This window comes from Aotus nancymaae, unplaced genomic scaffold (genome assembly GCF_030222135.1).
Source record: "Aotus nancymaae isolate 86718 unplaced genomic scaffold, 86718_ANA_hifiasm-v0.15.2.pri h1tg000006l, whole genome shotgun sequence".
NCBI classification, from domain to species: Eukaryota; Metazoa; Chordata; class Mammalia; order Primates; family Aotidae; genus Aotus; species Aotus nancymaae.
In genome coordinates, this window is record NW_026988417.1 from 56,537,819 (window position 1) to 56,563,056 (window position 25,238).

Genomic DNA, 25,238 nt, shown 5'->3' on the forward strand with positions numbered 1-25,238 from the left:
TGGAGAGTTATTGCATCTTATCTCTATGACTTTCTAGTTCATGCCTCCTATTCTACCCATCTTGGTCTAAGCCAGTTTGGTAAATGGGGATGATAATTCTAAACTTTTATCTTTGGGAATTTGAAATAAAGTGATACTTGTAAAGCACCAGCACATGAAAAACACTTGATGAATGTTAGCAATTATCATTGTCATATTGTCCTAAATAGCTCATTGCAGTATCTTCCTCATTAATTCCCACATTCTCTTTTCTTTCACCCTAATCTGCTTAAATAATCTATTGGCTGATGATTTTTAAGATTAATTTGATCAATCTCATTATTATGTCATTGTATTATATCATAATCTTCTACTGCTTTAACTAATTTGAACTGTATTCTGTGTCTAACTTTAAGGCTTTGTCTGATTTTACTACTGTTCAGTTCTGTTCCTAACTGCCTTATAAATACACCTATCTTTGCTCAGATTTTCTGCCTGAAGTGTTTTACTATCCCCTTTCTGATATCCATACATATTGTTTCAACTTTAAAGGCCCACTCAAGTCTTCTTCCTTCAAGAAATCTTTCTTAAGCACACTAACACATGCTTATTTCATTTCCCTGAAATTCTTACTTTTTTATCTGTTCCACACACTTCATTCTGCTTTATAATGTTTTAAGCTTTGCATAGACATGTATTCATTCTTTCTCCAACTACAAGCTCTAGAGTCCCATGGAGACAGAAAGATTCTTAGTATCCATGTTCTGGGTCATTGGCTCATCTCTCCTCCTCTGCTCTGGACTTTCCCCCTTCTGGTCGTGTTATATCCTATAACCTTTTAGTTTTAATAATCATGAGTAACATCTCTTGCCTTTTGGGAGCTTGCTACACTTAGATGAAATTTTATCATTTCCTTGATTTCATGTGTTAACGCTGAAGCTTCTGCTAGACTCTTGGAACTCCATGTAGTACCACTCCTAAGCCTGAGATAATACCTAATGTGGAAGGAGACTTCAGACGACACCCACGTCTTATGTGTAATAACTCCCAGCATCCATGTCATAGGGGATCAATATGCATTTAGAATTAAATTGGCATATTTAAAAAAATTTTTTTTGAACTAAATAATTCTTATTAGTGGATTCTTGTTTATCTTGAAATTACAGTTCTTACTTTTAAGAACATGTTGAACAGCCAGTTTGGAATGTTTGACATTTAGAAGGTTGGGAAAATTGTGATATGTGAAATTTGACAAAGTTTTGGAAATGTTATTTCTCATGAATATAATTGGAAGACAATGTGGAAAGTTATTTTATTAAATGTTGAAATGCTATAGTAAGTAGATATGAAATGCATTTATTCAAACACTTGCTGCTTTTTTAGGCAATCTTCATATAGACATTTCATTTGAAGGTGACAGATTTGTATATGTGTCCTGAAAAAGGATGAGGTTCATGATGAAGCTCTGTAAGTAAAAAGATAAGCTGCTTAATTGTTTTATGACGTACCACTCATTAGAATTTTTTTTTCTGTAATTTCAAAGGCTCTGCTGAAACTTAAAATTGATAATATTTACTTTTTGGCAACATTTAAGTAATGAAGTGTTTTTCAAAGGCATTGCCAATAAGTAGAAACATGTCCACTTTCAGATAGTAAGTGTTCGTATCTGTAATTAAGAAACTCTTTTAGAATCATTAGCCTTGACTTAACAAATAGTTTAATTAACTTCTTCCTCAGAGGAATCAAATCTGTTTCATTTTCATTTTTTAATTTTTAAAAGAGCTCTTTTTTTCTTCTGATCAGTGAGATTTAGGGGAAAAAATCGTTTTTAGCACCTATTAGTAATTCAGCGCTGTTTCCATTAAAACAAACAAACAAACAAAAACTAATAGCCTAAATGCTGTTAAAGCAAAAGAATGGTAATACTAGACCATTTGTGTGATCATTTATAATGTTTTTCTTTCATTGATTTGATAATTTCTCAATATCTGTCTAACAGTTTCAGTGTCAATTCTTTAAACATTCTTTCAGGCGTGGTTCTGGGCTGTATTATATAGCCCAAAACTTTGTGGCTTAAAACAATAAACATTTATTATCTTACACAGTTTCTGTAGGTTAGGAGTCCAGTAGTAGTTTAACTAGTTGGGTATAGCCCTGGGTTTCTCATGGAGAAAAAGCCTGAAGAAGGAGGGCTTTCTGGTGGATGGAAGATCAGCCTCCAAGGTGCCTCTCTCTTGTGTGCCTCAAGTTCATGCTGGGGGCCTCAGTTCTTTGCTCCCTGGACCTCTCCATGGCACTGCTTGAGTGCTCTCAATATATGATAGTTGGCTTTGCACAAAACAAGGGACCCAAGGGAGGCTGAAGTGGCAGGGTGTTTTTAATGAACTACTCTCTGAAATCACATACTCCTTTATACCACACTAAGTCCTTTAGATGTGAGTCACTAAGTACATCCACATTCAAGAGGAAAGGGAAGACGACTGGAAGAGTATCAAATAATTGTGAACACATTTTAAAACTGCCACATGTGTTGATGACTGTTGTGAAAGCTTGGTTCTTAGTTTAAAAAAATTTAAATAAGGGGCACACAGCAAAGGAGATGCAGCATGGAGCAATTTATAGCAAAGAAGAAAGAGTATTTTGAAAGTCAAGTGCAGAATAGACAGTATACCCTGAAAGATGATTCAGAGAGGGTTGCTCATAAGGATGAGAGAGCCACTGTTACTGAGAAAACTCTCTTTATGGGAGTTGCCTGACATGATTATTCGTAAGAGGGTGGAAAGAGATTTTACTAGTAAGCATGTTCTGGGTGGTCCTCTCGGTGCACATGCTCAGTAGCTGTACATGCTTGTTCATACATCACATGTCTCATTACCATCTTAAGTCTCCATCTAGGGTTGTGTTTTTCACTATTATAATCAGCAAAGAGTCAGTTTGAGGACAGTTAAAATCAAAATGTGGGGCACTTCCCAACTAGAGATAGCTCTTCTTGAATGAGCTTGACCAGGATGCGAATGCTGGAAGGAATGCTCTTAAAGGGCCATAGTTGCTGCATCTCCAGGACATGATTGCTTCTTTGATTACCTAGCCTGACTCACATGGACCTCTTGAAATATCTACACTCCCTCCCTAGGTTATCTTATCTACTGCTGTGATTTTAAGCACTACCTTTCAACTCTCGAATTGATGAAGATCACTCTTCTGATTCATAGACTTATATATTTAACTTCCTACCAGTTTTGCTTATGACACTAAAATCTAACCATTTGTTTATGTCAGAAACCTAGTAGCCATTCTTGTCTCTCTCCCTTACCCTCCATGTTCAATCAGTCATCAATTCATATAATTTTTTGTTTCTAAACATTGATAAATACATTCTTTGTCATTACCCATTTAAAACAACCATCTTATCTTTATTACTACAAAATAGTCTTCAAATTTGTATTTCTTATTGTTTTGTAAAAAATTATTTGATAGATTTCTTATTTTTTTTTAATACACAGGATTTGGAGTAAACAAAATATGAAGTGAATGAAACAGAAAATAAATGCAAATATAAGCCATTTTGCTGATGCTTTTATAATTGTAGCAAACAGACAAATAGGGCAGTTTAAAGATTTTCATCTCTGCTATATGGAGATTAGGCTGTAGCCCTTATTCTTTCTTAATTTTATTTTATTTTAAGTTCTGGGATACATGTGCAGAACATGTAGACTTGTTACGTAGGTAGATGTGTGACATGGTTGTTTGGGCACCTATCAATCTATCACTTAGATGCTCTCCCTCCCCCGACCCCTGCTCCCAGGCCCCAGTATGTGTTGTTCCTCTCCCTGTATCCATGTGTTCTCATTGTTCAGTTCCCCGTCATAAGTGAAAACGTGGTGTTTATTTTTCTGTTCCTGCATTAGTTTGCTGAGGATAATGCCTTCAAGCTCCACTCAAGTACTCACACAGGACATGATCTCATTCCTTTTTGTGGTTGCATGGTATTTTATGGTGTGTATGTACCACATTTTATTTATCCAGTCTATCATTAATGTGTAGCCCTCTTTTTGACTGGATCACTAAATATGTAGGACAATGCATGGAAAAAAAAAAAAAAAAGATTTGAATAGCACATTGAAGACTTTGCCCAGGCAGAGAAAGAGAAATGTTTGATTCATCTATCACATAATTATTTATGTTCCCTTCCCCCAGTGCAGTGGTAGGTGGTTTAGTCCATACAGTCAAAATCTTCCTTGAATAGCTATGAAATGCCCTTCTCTATATTTCTCACATGACTAAGTAGCACCTTCTTGAAGTCGACAGTGACTTCTGATATTCCAACTTCTTTGTTCATCCCTCTTCTCTTACTCTAGAGACACTCCCTTAGCTGCTTTATATATTAACATGATTTTAGTCTATATTCTACTCCTGAATTCTAGACTCATGAATCCAACTGATTATTGACCATTTGCAGGTATCCTGACACCTTAAACTTAATGTATTTTAATATATTTTTAATGTATTTTTTTCAAACTGAATCCATTATATTTTTTGTATCCTCAACCAGTTAATTGGCTACTTACCTCTTAGACTGTTTAGTTTTTTACTTGTTGATAACTTTTGTCCTGTAATTGTATGTCTGAAGTAATATTCCCTTCTTTGAAAGTCCCCTGTTAATAGCCTAGGGTGACCTTGGCAAGTCTCTGACCCCAGTCCTTGGATACCAAGAGGAATCACCTGACTTTTTTTTGTTTTTTTTTTTGTTGAGTTGGAGTCTCACTTTGTCATCTAGGCTGGAGTGCAATGGTGCAGTCTTAGCTCAGTACAACTTCTGCCTCTGGGGTTCAAGAGATTCTCCTTTCTCAGCCTCCTGAGTAGATGGGATTGCCAGTGTGTGTCACCATGCTTGGCTAATTTTTGTATTTTTAATAGAAACAGGATTTTACCATGTTGGTCAGGCTGGTCTCAAACTCCTGACCTCAGGTGACCCGCCCAGCTTGGCCTCTCAAAGTGCTGGGATTACAGGCATGAGCCATGGTTCCCAGCCCACCTGACTCTTGATTGGTCACCTACTTCTAGTCTCCTGACTTCCCATCCCTAGCCTGGTCTTTAGTTATCACACACAAGTTCACCAACGACTTATAGCATATCGAGTCAAACATCACCAAACAGGCTTATCAATAGTGGAGATAACTCAAAGAGAGGGAAACAGAAGGACAAGAGGTCTCAATAACAAAGTGACTAATGTCTCAGAAAAAAAGGAAAAAAATAGGATTAATTTCTGCAGAAACAAGTGAGCAAAAATAGGGAACTATTTCTTTTATTATTTGATATTTATTTTTATGTGCTTTCCTCACAGTTAATACCTGTTCAAAATAACTTTTCACTAGCTGTATGTTCAATATAGAATTAGGAAACTTTCTGAGGTTCTGGCATCTGTATCAGAGAAGTTTAATTAGTTCATGTCCCTTTAGTCAGTCCAATGGTTAGTGAGTAGTTCCAAAGAATGGCATCCTAACAAAAGGTTTCCAGATTTCACATCTAAAACTTTTCCAATTTATTCAGCAGATATCTGTTACACACCTAATAGATGACACTGTATTCTCTGATATAACAGATTACCTCATGGAATAAAAGTGGGAAGGGGTATAAGAAGGTATGTATATGTCTTCTTTACTCCAAATTATTATGTCATGAGCCACTCCACAATGCCCAAAGCAATATTAACCTGGCACAACATGCAATAGACTTTTTACTGGTTATTCTGCATTTTAATTGTTGGCATTTTCTATGTTTTGGTGCTTTTCTCTTCTAACCAACTCTTTCCATTGGTAGCATGATAACTGAATGGCAAAAAACTTTTCTAACAAAAATTATTATTTTTTTCTTTTGGACTTTTGTTGTTCTTAACACAGTAACAGAATTAAAAGTAATTTAAATAGCTAATTAAATAATGTTATAGAGTAGTTTCCAGTAATACATTCCCTTTAACATATTCCCTTAAACAAAGCATCCATCATTTATGGAGTGCAATTTGTCACTGGGTTACTGATGATATAAATGCAATTATACATTCAGTGGAAAAAAGCATACACAAATAAACTCCGGTTCTCTGTAAAAATTACCATATCCATAACTTTTGAATCATTCTTACAAGTCCAAAAGATACATGGAAAATTTGGACCTTAACATTTTAATTGACTTTGCAAGTATCTAGCGTCTGGCTCTTATTCATATTTTTAACAGTGAAGACCCAGATTAAAGCTGTGTCAGTGTTTTGACAAAACTGACCCATGAGTTTAATGAACCAAATTTCCCACTTAGTGAAAAAAAATGCTTTTTGCTTATTTTCTGTTTCTTTGTTAAATTAACCTTTTTTAAAAAAAATTAATTGACTGGTTCAGTCACATAGTATACCTAGATGAATTCAATGTTTGGAAGCAGTTTCAGTGTATTCTTTTTTGTAAAATGGTTATAAAAGTTAAGAAATAATTTGTCTCTTAATAAATGTATAAAAGTTTGCTCTAAAACATTCTGCAAATACTATATTAAGGTCCTTTTTTGAAATCAAAAACAGAAACACCTCCATGATTCCATCTAAACTGACCAAGTCCTTTTTAAATTCAATGGTTTTATTATATAAGACTTTAAATACATTAATGAAAATGTCTATATCCATGAAAATAAAATCTCAGTATGAAAAAGGACTTCAGATTTAAATAACCATTCAGTCTCTGAGTGATAACAAATAATTTTTTTAAGGACAATAGAAATGCACATATCAGAAATTCAGTATCTACTGTGAGAGTACCTGGCTAAGTGTTGACACAAGAACAAACTTTAAAAATAGCGTTATAACCAACCTCTAATTGTGTTAACTCTCTTCAATCAGTGCTGTGGATATGCTAGATTCTTCTATAGGTGTGTGTGTATGTGTGTGCACCCAAAAAAGAAAGACGGAGAGAGAAACAAATAAAATGTTGAACACCAACCAGAGTGCAGTTAACTGCAGTGCAGCTTGAAGAATTTCAAGGGAACTGTTAAGCAGTTTTGCCTAGGGTTTATGGTACAGTTATGCTTTTTCAAAAATATCATACAAATGAGGTAAAAACCCATGTCACTCCTCAATTTTAAATTATAGGTATGTTTCATAAACCTATATTTTCTCTAAACTTCAAGTGAAAATATTTATAGTTACGTATTTTCTCTTTTTTTACCCCTCCCTTTTTTCACCTCCCTGCTTCTCTCCTCCCCTCTTTTCACAGTTCATGCTTTGTAAAAAAGCCACAAGAAGAGAAACATATATTTATTTAAATACGTATCATTTGTGCATGTGCACACTAGTGAGTTAACCAACTATAAATGCAAATTTCAGCTATCACATATGTTTCTCTATATCCGATTCTCTTAATGTGGAAATCAACATATTTGACAGTTGGTAAACACTTCATTTAAAATTTCAATTACATACTTAGAAAAGATTTGTTGAGTTATCATAACTTAACAGTTGACTCTTTTCCAATAATGTACTGATTATGTTCATAATCTTGGAGTGGGAAACTGTTAAACTTGACAGGAAAAGACAAGACATTTTTCTGTATAAAAATTAAATATGGCTGGGTGCAGTGTCTCACGTCTGTAATCCCAACACTTTGGGAGGCTAGGAAGGCGGATCACCTGAGGTCAGGAGTTCGAGACCAGCCTGGCCACCCAGGAGAAACCCTGTCCCTACTAAAAATACAAAAAATTAGCCTGGCATGGTGGCGCATACCTGTAATCCCAGCTACTCAGGAAGCTGAGGCAGGAGAATTGCTTGAACTCGTGATGCTGAGGTTGCAGTGAGCCCATATTGCACCATTGTACTCCAGCCTGGGCAACAAGAGTGAAACTCCATCTCAAAAAAAAAAAAAAATACATATATATATATATATATGTATACACACACACACATATATGTGCGTGTATGTGTCCCACAAACATCTAAAATTAAACATCAAGCTAGAAAAAGAGTATTTCTCATAAGTATAAAGGATAAATGTTTAGTTTTCTTATACAAAACTTTTATAACAGCAAACTTTACATAAATGTAGGCAAGCCATTCACAAATCAAAGCAATATAAAAGGTCAATAAACATATGAAAATATATTCCACTGTATAAGTAAAGTACTGCAAGTTAAAGATATTATATCATTTTTTATCAAATTGACAAAATTTAAAGAAATTGATAATATTTAATTTTGAAAAAGAAGGTATTGTTGGTAGAAGTATACATTTTCAAGTTTATTTGAAATTTATTGATATTTGCCAAATTTGAAATGTGTTGCCTTCTGGACCCATCAATTTCATTTTTTAGAAATGTACCATAAAATGTATTTAGATAATTAGGTTTTCTCACAAATATTACAGCCAAGGCATGCAGATAGGTTTAGGCTTTCTTGTAATATTACGACACAAAAACACCAAGACCTTTCAAAGTGTCCATGAACATAGGACCAATTAAATAATTTATATATTTATGATATGTAGTCATTAAAAAGGAAGGAAAGAATATCCAGATATGGAAATATTTCCATCATATATTATTACATTTATAAATGAAATAATATAAAATATCAAACTATATATATATAGTGTGATACTACCTGAGTAAAATTACCAGAATAAAATGGAAAAAGGAGTGAGAGAACACACACAATTCTGTTTATGTGAAGAAAATTCTAATTGGGAGGTCTCCATATGGTTAACTAGTTACCTGTTGACATTGTGGGGAAAAGAAAAGGAGCTAAAGGAAAATATAACTTTTCCTCCAAATGAATCTCCATTTTCTTAAATAAATAGCATGCATTAGTTCTACAATGAATTAATGAAGTATTAGTTAAAACAATGGAAGTATATTTTAAAATTGAAATAAATTACTTACGTAAGTATATTTGAAGTCAATAATAGTGCAATTTTTCAATGATGATTTTGTTATTAAAAAGAGAGAAGAAAAAAACACCTGCAAGGTTTATCTGAGTATCTGACTGTGTAAACCAGGTGATATTTCTATTTAGTTTTAATCTGACACACAAGGCCAAGAGTGTAATAGAAAATCGACAGTGCCTTTTTCCATTTATAGGAAAAAAATGTGATAAAGATTTTAAGAAATAACTGTTTTTGTTAGATTAGAAGAAAAATATTTATAAAGTTCCTGAAGTGAAAAATATTCTAGTTTATTTATAATTATGAATCTTAATTGCTTTGTATCTTGGTATTGATTTACCCCAAACACTGGAGAAGCAAACACATGTAATTTTCGTTTTTATGTGGTAACAATGGCATCTCTTTTCTTCCTCTTCCTTTCTGCAGCTTTCAGCCGTGCCCCAATTCCGATGGCTGTGGTCCGCAGAGAGCTATCCTGTGAGAGCTATCCTATAGAGCTCCGCTGTCCAGGAACAGACGTCATCATGATAGAAAGTGCCAACTATGGCAGGACTGATGACAAAATTTGTGACTCTGACCCTGCTCAGATGGAGAATATCCGATGTTATCTGCCAGATGCCTATAAGATTATGTCTCAAAGGTATGTTATTTCTAATATTCTTTTCTTTGTGCATATAACATATTCCTGCAACATGCATCTGTGTTACATATTGAACATAAGAATATAAACAGTGTTATGTATTTTAGGATACTTTGAAATAGTCTTTCCATGTCTGCCTATTCCCTATATCACCAAAATGTTAATTTCAAATAGCGTTTAAAAAGTATTACAATTTATTCGATTATTTATTACATTTCATGGTCTGCATAAAATTGCATGCTATTATTTTGATAGCGTTCTCTAGAACTGAGTTCATTACATGAGATAGCAAATGTATTTTTCACAATTTTCAAAAATAGAATTTTCTCCAAAAATGGCAGAAAAAATTTACTGCTAATGATAACTTTCTAAAAATGTGGGGGATAAAAAGGAAGAAGTAAAAATGAATAGATAATTTTATTATCAATCATTAATCAGAATATAATAAGACTATTGATTAAGGATAAATTTTAAAACTATTATTTTGCTCTTCAACATATGAAATTAATTAATTTAAACATTCGAGCAATCTAAATATGGCCATATTAACATAGTGTAAATTAAAGTACTATATAATATCAGTGGGTAAGAAAAATATTTTTGGTTCTAAAGAGGTTGGTCAATAGGAATGCACATTATATAAGGTTTAAATTATGTTAAAATTTCTTGATAAGTTAGCTAAATATTATGTATCTTTTAGATAATTGTTCACTATTGCCATGCTTTCTCAGAAATCAGGGATAAAGTCATTCATTTACTATAAGCCTTTAGCTATTCAGTTATTTCTTTTCCTGCTCTTATTTAAGGACTTCTTTAAATATAGGGAAAACTCTATCTTAGGTAAAGCTAAACAAATTGAAGTCTAAAGACAAGTAGATTTCAAGGATTATCTCTCTTGTACTTAAGAAAGCCTTCCTTATTTTTCACCTTTTATCTTCTTGAAATACAAAATTCTGATATTTTTGGATGTAATTGATACATTGATAGTGAATATCTTAGTTTTATAAATTACTATTGTATAAATTATCAATATAAATTATAATATATCAGGTTTTTGATGATTAAAGCATTGGTATGTACTTGAAGGATAATGAAGTCTGGGCAAATCTGAGGGCTTTTATTTGTCTATTACTCAAATGATGGCTCCTGCTAAGGTGAGCATTAATGAGAAATAAGAATTAAATTAAAATTAGGGATTTCATTTGATAAAAGTTTGGTTGCATCTTGTTATTATTGTGTGTCTCTATCATTGTTATATATTTGACATACCTCCAACTATCCTAAATGCTATGCCTGAAAGAGTTCTAATTATTTCATTGTGGTGGAGATATTGTAATTGTCTTTTAGGAGTGATTTTGTTTAAGTGGTATGGAATAGGCACTATGACTAAATTGTTATTTTAATTTGTTTTAGTTAATCAAACATAAGATTCTGTAGAATTCACTTAGGTTGTAGGTTGAGAAGGAAATACCCTTCTCTGATTCATTTTTCACTTAAAATGTAATAGAAGCATTAGCTCTTTCATCTCTATATGATTTTCACTGAAATTGTTTTAATCCTTTCATTGATATTATTAACAGCTCTGAAAATAAGCTTTTAATCTTATAATTATTTCAAAAAAGTTGTTATAATGGATCCTTTGGAGCCACTGAACTATATGGTATGCGTACATAAAGTGACAAATCTGCAGAGTAAAAATGCTTTAAACACCATTAGTAAATCATTCATGTAAGCCCTCCTGGTGGTTTCACAAGTATGAGTTGTCAGTTACCTGAAATAACTGTGGTTAATTCTCCATGGAAGCAAGTTTCTCACTTGCATTTAACTATTAAATGTACTACATTTATACTTGTCCAAAGTAAACGTTTTTGATTGTCTGAGAAAATAAATCAGGTTCCATTTTGTAAGCTCCCAAGAGACGCAATGGCCGTGTCCACTTAAGCTGCTTCATAATGAACTTAGTTACACTATCATACCAACCACAGCATGTTAAGTAATGCTAATAATTATTACTTATGATATGGACATATCACACTAATGATATAAAGAGTTTAAATAGATTAATGCTTTTGAACTGAAATCATAACGGAAAGCATTTTTTTTTTTTTTTAAGGTATCTTAATGCTTTTCTTTTCCTTAAATTTCTAGAAAGAGACTGTATCAGAGTTTAAACATTTCTAAGCATGTCTTATGGAGAATTATTACTCACTATAAACAGTATTGTTATCAACATATTCTTGTATAACCTTTTAAAACAAGCCCATTACTTGCTTCAGCATGATGCAGTAGACACATGTCCCAGGCAAGGAGAGACATGAAATGTCATTGAGGCAGATGTCTGAATACACATTGAACAAAGGCATAAATTAAACTGTACACTGATGTGTAAATTAAAGCTAAGTGTGAAAAATTTGGAAGTTGAGTTGAAAGGCTATAACTCTTGATTTCCGTATTTTTCTTCAGTGGAGCTATGTAATCTGATACATGCTGTAGAGAAGCGACTTTCTTTATTGCCTTCCAGATTGTGTGTTCTCCAATCACGTGTGCTCTCATGCCATTCTGTCCAAGCCTCCAATATTCCATGCTCTACCTCTGTGTCATTATCCTACCAGAGGATTTGTTAAAACATCACAACAGATTTATTTGTCCTTCTCAGAAACTTATACTTTTACTAAATTGTTATCTACATTCCTTTTTATCTCATCTAAACATTAACAAACCTATATTACCATACAGCTGCCTTGTCTAAAGAAAATTGTAAGCTTCTAGAAGGCAGACTGCCTGTTGAATTGACCTAAAACCAACTTTGGATGTATAAATGAATAACTAAATATGCTCTCTAATTTTGTCATGCCACTTAAAAGCTTTCTTAACTCTATTATTTGAATGGTTCCTCTTTCTTTTTGTTTTAGGTTTATATATTTCAGAGAGTTTTAAAAAAATATGACACATATCTTTGGATATCTACATATGAAAATGACAATTTAGCAACTGGATAACTTTAGAAATTTTCCATTTGGCATTCAGCTTAGGTTTCATGTTATCCTTAACTATCAATGGAAATATTTCAGTTGTAAACCAGCACTTGAAAGTTTACAACATGCAGTTTACCGTAACAATTACTTGGGGGTTTGGTGAATGAATAACTCAGTCATATTTCCTCCCCATAAAACTATATATTTTTTGGCAAATAGAAAAACTCAACTATATCATTTGCCCAGCATTTTACTTTTTACCTCATTTATATTTATTGAAGAGATTAAAGGAGGAAGGCTCTTTCAGCTAAATGATATAAGAGAGCATTTCACTGGAGAGGAAATCTTAGTGCTGCTTCTTGAAAGCTGGCTGCATTAGTGGAACCAGAAGAGACTAAGTGATACTAGCTGTGTAAGTGGAAGAACACTAGAAAAGAACACAAGAGCATAAGTTTTTTTCTGGTAACCTTTTACTCATTCTTGGTTCACAGTTTTTTGCTCTGCTGTTGACGTAGCACTATCTATTCTGTCTGAGTTCTCTTCCTAATGTGCTACTACTTGGCACCAAGCCCTTTGCCCCATCAGAACCCTCTCTGTAGATGAGTTACACATACTGTTAAGAAACCTTAATATTGCTGTATAATACACTAGCTTGATGCTATTTCCTTGCTGAAAAACCCAAAAACACAACAACAAAACTGCCTTTAGAATTCTTCTTATAAATTGGACATAAATTTGAATATTATTTAAAATGGCATCCTCACACCAGTTTTATAATGACATATCTTTTAAAATATATGGTATAACAGCTTTATTTTACATAGAATTGCCTATTTTTTTCAAATTGAAAATGCATTTGTGAACAGACATGTGTAGGCCTATCTGTGTATATATGTATGTACTTTTGATTGATGTATAATATGCCTATAGAACATTCCATATATCATATATGTACAGCTCAATGAATTTTCACAACTTAAGCTCATCCATGTAACTACCACAGATAAGGCAGAAAATGAATGGCACCTCAGAAAGCGCCCCCTTGTCCTCTTCACCAGCCATGTTCCTTCCTCCAAGGATTGCCCTTTCCTGACTTCAAAAACTCTAAATTCGTTTTGCCCACTTTGTAATTTTAATAAAAGGCTTCATATAGTATATACTTTTTGTCTGGCTTCTCTCATGTAATGATTTATTTTTAATGTAAATTTGTTGAAGCATTTTTATATACCGTATAATTCACTCATTGCAATTGTGCAATGATGATTTTAGTAAACTTAGCAAGTGATACAACCATTGCAATAAATTTTCAGTTTTAGAATATTTTTAACACCACAATAAGATTCTGCATGCCAATTACTGTTAATCCCAATTTCCTCCCCCATCCTGTGCAATGTCTAATCTACGTTCTGCCTGTATGTTTATCCTTAATGTATTATTTTAAAGCTAAAAAATGAGTATTTAAAATCAAGTTAAATTTAATGGACTTTCCAGTAGGGACAATATAGAAGAAATATTGGCAGTTATTTCTAGAGGAATGGAAATAGATATGTTGCTTGCATTTAAATTCTCTTAGAATCAAACATCATGAATCTAGACATTTAAAAATTATTTCCTTTGAGTTTTCTGTCAAGTACAGATAGTAAATGTTCAAAGTAGGAGCATTTTTTTCTATTTAAAGGAGAGATCTAAGTTTTGTTTTAGGGTGTTCACATATTACAGTCACATTAGGAACATGCAGAAAAGAGAGGAGAGAAGGCTGGGTGCTGTGGCTCACATCTGTAACCACAGCCCTTTGGGAAGCTGAGACAGGAGTGTTCCTTGATTCCAGGAGTTCAAGACCAGCCTGGGTGTTTTGTGGGACACCCATCTCTACGAAAAAAATTAAAGATTAGCTGGACCTGGTGGGGTGAATCTATGGTCCCAGCTACTCTAGGGGGCTGAGATGAGAGGATGGCTTGAGCCCAGAAGGTTGAGGCTACAGTGAGCTGTGATCTCAACACTGCACTTAGCCTGGGTGACAGAAGGAGACTGCTTCAATAACAACAACAACAAAAATAGAGAGAGAATTGTTTCCCATCATTCTGAAAAGTTAGTTTTCAGTTTATATCAATAGCACTGTAGGGAATTTTATAGCTTACAAAAGATCTTGGGTTCTGCAGCAGTCATTCGGGGTGATGCTAAGCATTTTTTCAATAGTATGAGGAGAAATGCCAGTGGCAGTTTTGGAGTGTACATAGCCTAGTAAGTGTTTTGCAATAACTGCATTTATATGCATGAGTTGTTCTGTTCAAGTATTCTCTTTTACTTCTTTGACAGATCCATTATATTGTCTGGTATTTCTCTTATAAACTATAACAGATCAAAAAAAAATCCTCATGTTAGGAACTTTTCCATTGAATTCACATTCTATGTAATAAAAGGAAAAAAAGACAGAACCTGTAATATATAATACATAGCTTAAAGATAACTGTCTTTGTGCATGCCTTTTTAAATATAAAGGAAAAGAAAGGAGGGAAGAAAGATAACTTTTTCCAAGGCACAAATTTAGAGAATATGGAGAAATAGGAAATTTCCTATATGGAGGGCATTTATTTATTTATTCTCCTCTAATGTTTGACTTCTTTCATTTCTGAAAGTACATCTTGATAATGTCTACTAAATTACTTTCAAGTATTTCTTGCTATTAATATTGAAAGAATTTGTTATATATGAATTATTCAAAATTAAAAATTGTAGTAAATGATTGAAATATTTTATTGAAGCTTATGGGGAAAGCTAAAGGAAATTGTGTTAGGTCTCCTTTGCCCACAGGAACTATTAACCCTTTATTGCAGCTATACTCAAAGCATGGTTCGTGGAAATTTGGAATCCCTTTTAAGGAGTCCACAAGATCAAAACTATGTTCATTATAATTCTGACACAGTATTTGTTCCTTTGTATTTGTATTGACATGGGCACTGATGGTGCAAAAACACTGGTAGGCAAAACTGCGGGCTGTAGTAAAAGTCTGTTTCTAAAAATTTCTCAGATTTAATTTTTAATACATTAAATATAGATAAATATAACTCACATAAACAGGTGATCTTTGAGATTCTTAATAATTTCTGACCCCAGAAGCAAAAGCAACAAAAAGATTGGCAGATGAAACTTAAAGAGCTTCTTCACAGAGCAAAATAAACTATCAATAGAGTAAACAGACAGCCTACAGAATGGTAGAAAATATTCACAAACTGTGCATCCAACAAAGTCCTAATGTCCAGAATGTATAAGGAACTTAAACAAATCTATAAGAAGAAGAAAGAACATTATTAAAAAGTGGGCAAAGGACATGAACAGACCCTTCTGAAATGAAAACATACAAACAGCCAACAAACATGACAAAATGCTCATCGTCACTAATCATGAGAGAGTTGCAAATCAAAACCACAATGAGATACCATCTCACACCAGTCAGAACAGCTATTATTAAAAAATTTAAAAATCACAAATGTTGGTGAGATTGTGGAGAAAAGGAAACTCTTATATATTGTCAGTGGGAATGTAAATTAGTTCAGCCACTATGGAAAGGAGTTTGGAAATTTCTCAATAACTAAAAATAGAACTACCATTTGACCCAACAATCCCATTACTGGATATATACCCAAAGGTAAATAAATCATTCTACCTTGAAGCCACATGCACTTCTGTGTTCCTTACAGCACTATTCATAATAGCAAAGAAATGAAATCAACCTAGGGGCCCATCAGTGGTGGATTTAATAAAGGAAATGTGCTACATATACATCATAGAATACTACACGGTAACAAAAAATAATAAAATTATGTTTTTTACAGCAACATGGATACCACTGGAGGTTGTTATTTTAAGCAAACTAATACAGATATAAAGTAAAATAAAACAATATAAACAAATATTGCATGTTCTCACAAGTGGGAGCTAAATCTTGAGTTCACATGCTGTTTTCACTTATAAGTGGGAGCTAAATCTCGAGTTTACATGGACATAAAGATGGCAACAATAGACAGCAGGGACTCCAAAAAAAGGAAGGGGAGCAAGGGAGTAAGGGCTGAAAAACTTCCTGTTGGGTACTATCTTCACTATCTGGGTGACAGGATCAATAGAAGCTCAAACCTCAGAAGCACACAATATTCCTTTTGTTACAGACTTGTACGTGTACCCCTGAAATCTAAAAAAAAATAAAAATTAAAAAAAAAACTTAAAAACATTAAAATAAGATGAGATGAAAAGTAGAAGAATTGTTTAGCAAATACAATTTTTGATTTCAACTTATTGACTGAAAATTTATTATTTTTACTTTCATTATTTTTACATAATACTCTTTTTGCTTTAAAATCATGTGGACCTTTCCTTTGAGTGATTTATTTTTTAAAAAACAATATCTTTGTGCTATACAGATCCCTGCTAATACAGATCCAATCACAGATTCATTGTAACCTAAAAATCACTGACATCATTTTGTTAGACACTCATGCATTTTTATCTTTCATAAAATTATACAACCTGTTTCAAATTAAAATAAAATTATCAACACCAGAAATGATGTCAGATTCTTTTTAAATGACTGGTAACACAGTCTTGTCATGATATGATTTTAAACACAAAAATGTTGGAGAAGCTGAAGTTATAAGTATGTATACTAGAAAAAATGTTTTTTTAAATGTATCATTTATTTCAGTTTTTTTTTTTTTTAATGGGTCAATCATGTAGAGAAAGAGTTTGAGAACTTTTGAGCAGCTAATTTCCTGGCATTCTTAAATTTGTTGTGGTCCTTTTTCAGTTGGTAGTGTTAATGGTAGCTCCAGTGCATTTAACCATTAATGAATGCATTGCTAAGCCAGCTAAACAAAATAAAACTAAAAAAGACTTAAAGCCTTGTCATGTTTCACATTTGATATATAAAGCCTAAGAATCATTTTCTTCATTTACAGTAAATGATCACCTTGCCCATTTTTAAATCAGATTACTAGATTTTTTCCTATAGAGTTGTTTGAGCTTCTTATTTATTCTAGTTATTAATCCCTTGTCAGATGTGTAGTTTACAAATATTTTTCTGCCATCTCTGGGTTGTCTCTTCACTTTGTTAATTGCTTCCTTTGCTCTACAGAAGCTTTTCAACTTCATGTGATCTCATTTGCCCATTTTTACTTTGGTTGCCTTTATTTGTGGAGTATTAAGAAATGTTTGCCCAGACCAATGTCCTGGAGCGTTTCCTCCATGTTTTCTTGTAGTAATTTCATACTTAGATTTAAGTCTTTAATCCATTTTGATTGATTTTTGCATAAGATGAGATATAGGGATCAAATTTTATTCTTCTGCAGATGGATATCCATTTTTCCCAGCACCAAGTATTCAAGAGGCTGTCTTTTCCTCAGTGTATTTTCATGGCAACTTTGTTGAAAATGAGTCCACTGTGGATGTATAGATTTGTTTCTTCATTATCTATTCTGTTTCATTGGTCTATGTGTCTCGTTTTATGCCAGTATATGCTGTTTTAGTTATAGCTCTGTAGTATAATTGAAGTCAGGTAAATGTGATTTCTCCAGTTGTTTTTTTTTTTGTTGTTGTTGTTGTTGTTTGTTTGTTTTTTCTTTTCTTTTCTTTTTTTTTTTTTGTTCAAGATAGCTTTGGCTATTCTGGGTCTTATGCGGTTTCATGTAAATTTTAGGATTTTCTTTTTCTAATTCTGTGCAGTCTGTCGTTGGCGTTTTGATAAGGATTGCATTACATCTTTAGATTACTTTGGGTAGTATGAGCATTTTAACAATATTGATTCTTCCAATCCATAAACATGGAATATCTTTCCATTTTTCATGTACTCTTTAATATTTTAATTTTATAATTTTCATTATAGAAATGTTTCACTTCTTTGGTTAATTCCTAGGTACTTAATTTTATGTGTGGCAATTATAAATAGGATTACTTTCGGAATTTCTTTTTCAGAGTGTTCATTGTTGGCATGTAGAAATGCTACTGATTTTTGTATATTGATTTGGTATCCTGTGGCCTTACTGAAATTATCATTTCTAATAATTTTTAGTGGGGTCTTTAGGATTTTCCAAATATAAGATCATATTATCTGCCAGCAAGAATAATTTAACTTTCCCTTTCCAATTTGGATGCGGTTTCTTTTTCTTGTCTGATTGCCCCATTTACGACTTCCAGTACTATGTTAAATAACAGTGGTGAAAGTGGGTATCTTTGTCCCGTTCCAAATGTAAGAGAAAACGTTTCAGTGTTTCCTCATTCGGTACAATACTAGTTGTGCATCTGTCATATGTGGCTTTTATTATGTCGAGGTATGTTCTTTCTATACCCAATTTTTTGAGAGTTTTTATGTTAAATTTTATCAAATGCATTTTCAGCATCTACTGAAATGATTATATGGTTTTTGTCCTTCATTCTGTTGATATAGTGTGTCATATTGATTGATTTGCATATGCTGAACCATCCTTGCATCCCAGGGATAGATCCCACTGGTCATGATGAATGATCTCTCTATTGTATTGTTGAATTTGGTTTGCTAGTGTTTTGTTAAGAATTTTTATATCAATATTCGTCAGAGATACTGGCCTGTAGTTTTCTTTTTTGATGTGTCTTTGTCTAGTTTTGGTAACATGGTCATACTGGCCTTGTAAAATGAGTTTGGAAGTATTCCCTCCTCCTCTATTTGTTTTTGAAATTGTTTGAATAAGGATTGGTATTAGTTATTTAAATGTTTGGTAGAATTCAGCAGTGAAACCATCAGGTCCCAGGCTTTTCTTTACTGGGAGACTCCTTATTATGGCTTTGATCTCATTACTTGTTATTGGTCTGTTCAAGTTTTTTATTTCTTCATGGTTTAATCTTGGTAGGTTGTATGTGTCTAGTAATTTGTCATTTCTTCTAGATTTCTCAATTTGTTGGCATATAGTTGCTTATAGCAGCCACCAGTGAGGCTTGGAATTTCTGCAGCAGTAGTTTTAATGCCTCCTTTTTAATTTCTCCTTTATTTATTTGGGTCTTTTATATTTTTTTTAGTTAGTCTAGTTAGAGGTTTGTCAACTTTCTTTAACCTTTCAAAAAACTTTTTGTTTCATTTATCTTCTGTATTGTTTTCTTCATTTCAATTTCATTTATTTCTGCTTTGATCTTTATTATTTGTTTTCTTCTACTAATTATGTATTTGACTTGCTCTTGCTTTTCTAATTTTTTACAATGCATCATTAAATTGTTCATTTGAAGTTTTTCTTTTTTTACTGTAGGCACTTACAGCTTTAAGCTTCCCTCTGAATTCTGTTCTTGCTGCATCCCTTAGATTTTGGTATGTTGTGTTTCCATTATTATTAATTTCAAAACATTTTTAAATTTTTAAATTAATTAAATTTTTAAATTAATTTCAAAACATCCTTAATTTTTTCATTGACCCACTAGTCAATTCAGGAGTATATTGTTTAATTTTTATGTAGCTGTATAATTTCCAAAATTGCTCTTGTTCTTAATTTCTAGTTTTAATCTATTGTGGTCAAAGAAGACTTTTAATATTATTTCAATTTTGTTGAATGTTTAAGACTTGTTTAATGTTCTGACATTCTGTTCTTGAGAATGATCCATGTGCTGAGTAGAAAAATATGTATTCTACAGTTTTGGAAGTAATGTTCTGTAAATATCTATTAAGATATTTATTTCATAATGCAGGTTAAGTCTGATGTTTCTTCGCGGATTTTTTGTCTGGGAGATCTGTCCAATGCTGAAAGTGGAGTGTTGAATTTTCCCGCTATTTTTGTATTGGGGTCTATCTCCTTCTTTATCTCTAATAATATTTGTTTTATATATCTGAGAGCTCCAGCGTTGGGTACATACATATTTACAATTGTTATATCCTCTTGCTGAATTTAACTTTTTATTGTTATATAATGCCCTTCTTTGTCTTTTCTTACACTTTTTGGTCGTGAAGCCTATTTTGTTTGATATAAGTATAGTATCTCCTATTCTTTTTTAGTTTTCATTGGTATGGAATAGGTTTTTTCAACTCTTTATTTTCAGTTTTTGTGTATCTTTATAGATGAAGTGTGTTTCTATAGGCAACAGATCATTAGGTCTTATTTTTTCACCAATTAAGCCATTGTATGTATTTTGATTAGAGAGTTTAATCTATTTATATTTAATGTTATTATCAATAAGTTGGAACTTCCTCTTGCCATTTTTTTTTTTTTGTGTGTGTCTGTGTCTGTGTGGTTGTTTTACATTCTTCTCTTTGTCCTTTTATTCCTTCCTGTCTTTCTTTTAGTAAGGGTGATTTTTCTCCGGCTGTATGCCTTAATTTCTTGCTTTTTCTTTTCTGTGTATCCATTGCATGTTTTTCAATTTGAGGGTACTATGAGGCTTACAAACTCTAACTTATAACCCACTGTTTAAAACCAATGACATCTTAAAACTGATTGCATAAAGAAACAAACTCATGAAAAGGAAACTAATAAAAACTCTACATTTTAACTTCATCCTTCCACTTTGTAACATTTTGTTGTTTTTCTTTATGTCTTATTATACTGTTTATGTCTTGAAAAGTTCTATTTATTATTTTTAATTGGTTCATCACTTAGTCCTTCTACTTAATACAAGAGAAGCTTTTACATCATAATTACTGTTATGCTAATTGTGTCTTTCTGTGGGCTTACTATTACCAGTGAGTATTTTGTTTGTTTCTTTGTTTTTTGTTTTGTTTTTACCTTCAGGTGATTTCTTATTGCTCATTAACCTCTTGTTTCTTTCTGATTGAAGAACTTCCTTTAGTATTGCCTGTCTGGTTTTGATGAAATCATTCAGCTTTTGTTTGTCTGGGAAGGCCTTTATTCTCCTTCATGCTTTAAGGATATTTTCGCTGGATATACTATTGTACGGTAAAAGATTTTTCTTTCAGCACTTTAAATATGTCATGCCACTCTCTCCTGGCCTGTAAGCTTCCCACTGAAAACTGATGCCAGATGTATTGGAGCTTTATGTCATTTTTTTTCCCCCTCTGGCTGCTTTTAGGATCTCTTATTTATCCTTGACATTTGGAGTTTTGATTATTAGAAGCCTCAGAGTTGTCTTCTTAGAGTTATGTCTGCCTGATGTTCTATAACCTTCCTGTATTTGAATGTTGGTATCTTTGTCTAGGTTTGGAAAGTTCTCAATATTATCCCTGTCAATCCTTCTTGCCTCTATCTCTTTCCATCTCTCCTCTCTCTCTCCTCTTTAAAGACAATAACTCTTAGATCTGTTCTTTTGAGATTATTATCTAGATCCTGTAGGCATGCTTTATTTTTTTATTCTTTTTTCTTTTATCTCCTTTGATTGTATATTTTTAAATAGCCTGCCTTATGTTTCACTAATTCTTTCTTGTTTCATCAATTCTTCTATTAAGAAACTTTGAAGCATTCTTCAGCATGTCAATTGCATTTTCAAGTCTAGCATTTCTATTTGATTCCTTTTAATATTTCAATCTGCTTATTAAATTTATCTGCTATAACTCAGAATTCCTTCAATTTGCTATCTTGAATTCCTTTGTGTTTCCTCAAAACAGCTATTTTGAATTCTCTTTCTGAAAGATCATATATCTCTGTTTCTCCAGGAGTGGCCCCTGGTACCTTATTTAGTTCACTTGATGAGGTCCTGTTTTCCTGGGTGTTGTTGATACTTATAGGTGTTCTTCATTGTTTGGGAATTAAAGAGGTAGAGATTTATTATAGTCTTCACAAACTGGGCTTGCTTAAGCCTATTCTTCTTGGGAAGACTTTCCGGGTCTTTGAAGGGACTTGAGTCCCAAGCCCAATAATGCTGTGGTTTTTGCAGACTTACAGTTTCTGCTTTGGTGGTATTCGATAAGATCTGAAAGAACTATCTCAGTTACCAGGCAAAAAATTGTTCTTTTCCCTTACTTAATCTCAAACATATGGAGTGCCCCTCTGTGCTGAGCCACCTGAAACAGGGTGTGTAAAGATGCAAGCACCCCTGTGACTACCATCACTAGGACTGTGCTGGGTCAGACCTGAAGGCAGCATTGTTCTGGGACTTGCTCAAGTCCTTTCTCTTCAAGGTAGTGAGTTCCCCAGGCCCTGTGAGTGTCTAGAGATGGTGTCTGGGAGCCGAGGACTGGAGTGAAAAATCTTAGCAATATACCTGATGTTGTGTTCTTCTGCAGATAAGCTGGCACTCAAACCACAATACAAAGTCCTTCCCACACTTCTGTCCTCTTACTATAGGCTGAAGATCCTCTCTGTTGGCTCCCACCACTGCTAGTTTACGGGGTTCTCTAACCCACCACCAGTGTTCGCTTATAGCCCAAGGCATCTTCCTCAGCTTTTAGTGAATGTTACCATGCCTGGAACTCACCCTTCAGGGCAGTGGATTCCCTTGTGGCCCAGGGCAGGTCCAGAAATGCTTTCTAAGAGCCCCGGCCTGGACTCAGGGACTCCAATGGCCTGATTGCTGCCCTACCCCACTGTGACTGAGCTGGTACCTAGAGTGCAAAACAAAGTCCCTTTTATTTTTCCCTCTGCTTTTCTTTGACAGAAGAAATATTTCACTGTAGCCACAACAGCTGCAAATGTGATGTGTCTTTTCTGAAGCCAGCATGTCTCAGAACCCAAGGCCCATTGCATACTCCCTGGGTATTAATCATGGTTTTTCAGGGCCCCAGGGCTCTTTAGTCATCAGGTTATAAATCCTTCCAGGTCTGGGCTCTTCACTTCAAGGCAGTTGTCCTTTTTTGACCCAGAGTGTGTTGAGAAATGTCATCTCGGAGCTATGGCCTGGAATGGGGGCCTCATGACTCTTCCTGGTGACTTATCCTATAGTGGCTGAGCTGGTATCTAAGATGCAAGACAAAGTCCTCTTTATGCTTCATTCTTCTCTCATTAAGCAGAAGGAAGGATTCACCTTTGTTGCTACAAGCTGCACTGCATGGGATTGGAAAAGGGATGGTGCAAGCACTCCTTTAGCTGTACCAGGTGGTGTGTTTCTAAGTCACATGCCACCCAAGTTCACTGGCTCTAAGCCCAGCCTAGCACTAGCAGTTGCAGTCCTTGTGTCCTAAGCTTCCTTTCAAGTTTATCGAGGACCCCAGAGCACTTTGGCCCGCAGTGGTGAGGCTTGCCATGAAACTCAAGTTCTGACCTATGAGATGGGTGATTCCCCTCTGCCTAGGACTGATCCAAATGCTCCCTCCTTGTTTGCATGCTGGTTGAGCCCAGCATGGCTTAATTCTCCACTGTGACAGGGCAGCACTGAGTTCAATGTAAAGTTTCTCAGTCATTGTTCTTCCCCACCCTCTGCCAAAGTGCACAGATACTCTCTCTATGCCTCATGACCGCTCCCGGGGGATGGGGAGGGGTGGCAATGACAATTCCAGACTGTCTTTCCTGCTCTTCTCAATGCCCTCTTTTCATAATACGAAGCTAAATTCAGGTACTTTGATTACTCACCTGATTTTTGGTTCTTGTCACGGAGATTTTCTGTGTACAGACAGTTGTTAAAATTTGCTATTCCAGCAGAAGGGGACAAACAGTGTATGCTTCCATTCTGCCATCTTCTCTGCCCCTTAGCTACTTTTAAATACTTGTAAATGAGAAAATGCATCATGCCAGACTTTTGTAATCGGACTTTAATATAACTAACTGAATGCTATATAATTTCTAATGTTTTATGTACTGAGACTTTAGACAGAACAATCATCACAATCAAAGCTTTTGCTAATGTTATAAAAATGAAAGTGAATCTTTACTAGTGCTACACTATCGTCACTTTGATTTACTCTATAGTTAAGTTTATTTTTGTGTAGCATTCTGATTTTATTTTTCATTCTCTGCCAGAGCTCAACTTATGCTGAAAACATATATGAAATTTCCCTTCTTGAATACTATACTTGTCTTTAATTGACTCATTGTTTATTTATTGTTCTCCAGGCAGGAGAACTACTCAAGCCCAGGAGTTCAACACCAACCTGGGCAACATAATGAAACTGTCTCTACCAAAAATGAAATTAAATAAGTAGCTGGATGTGGTGCCATACGCCTGTGGCTGCAGCTACTTGGGAGGGGAAGGTGGGAGGCTTGCTTGTGTCTGAAAGTTCAAGGCTCCAGGAAGCTGTGATTGCCTCACTACACTCTAGCCTGGGTGACAGAGGAATACCCTGTCTCAAAAAACTGTTGGGAAATAACTGTTACCCTAATATTTGTTAATATGAAAAAAATGCACTAATTGATAATGGTTTCTGTAAAGTTAGATATTTACCTTATCACTTGTGTACAAAATATATATATATATAACTCATATCTATTTGTAATTAGGATTTCCAAATCATAAAGGTGAAATACATTTTTTCATGCCTAAGGATTAATTTCAATATATAAATATATTTATGTTTTTGTTCTGGCTCGAAAGGACTTGAGATCTTTCCAAAAATGCTAGTGCCCATCGCTATTAGTACTGTCAATCTTGGAATATAAGCATTTAGAGCTGTTTCTTGGACTCGTTCATGTATTGGGGAAGTAATGCTTGGCAGAGAATATAAGTCTACAGGGATACTGTAATACAAAAAGAAGAAAATATACTTCGAAAGTAATAAAAAGACAAGAAGCAGAGGTAGTTGTTACAAAAGGAGGAGACTAGCTGTCTATGGGTTAGAAGGTGAGCAGATGATAATTGAACTAAAGGGAACCTTTTCACTTAAGATTATTGATGTTGCTGAATTATTTAA

General features: G+C 33.9%; 1 protein-coding gene across 18 annotated transcripts in view; it reads left to right on the forward strand.

Annotated features, from left to right (window-relative positions):
- ADGRL3 (adhesion G protein-coupled receptor L3) overlaps positions 1-25,238 on the forward strand; it is an 837,546-nt gene that overhangs the window by 369,644 nt on the left and 442,664 nt on the right. For all 18 annotated transcript variants that reach the window (XM_064367447.1, XM_012453251.3, XM_064367451.1 and 15 more), the window contains one exon: positions 9,314-9,527. In XM_064367447.1, coding sequence (XP_064223517.1) covers positions 9,314-9,527 — 214 coding nt within the window. The remainder of the gene's footprint in view (positions 1-9,313; positions 9,528-25,238) is intronic.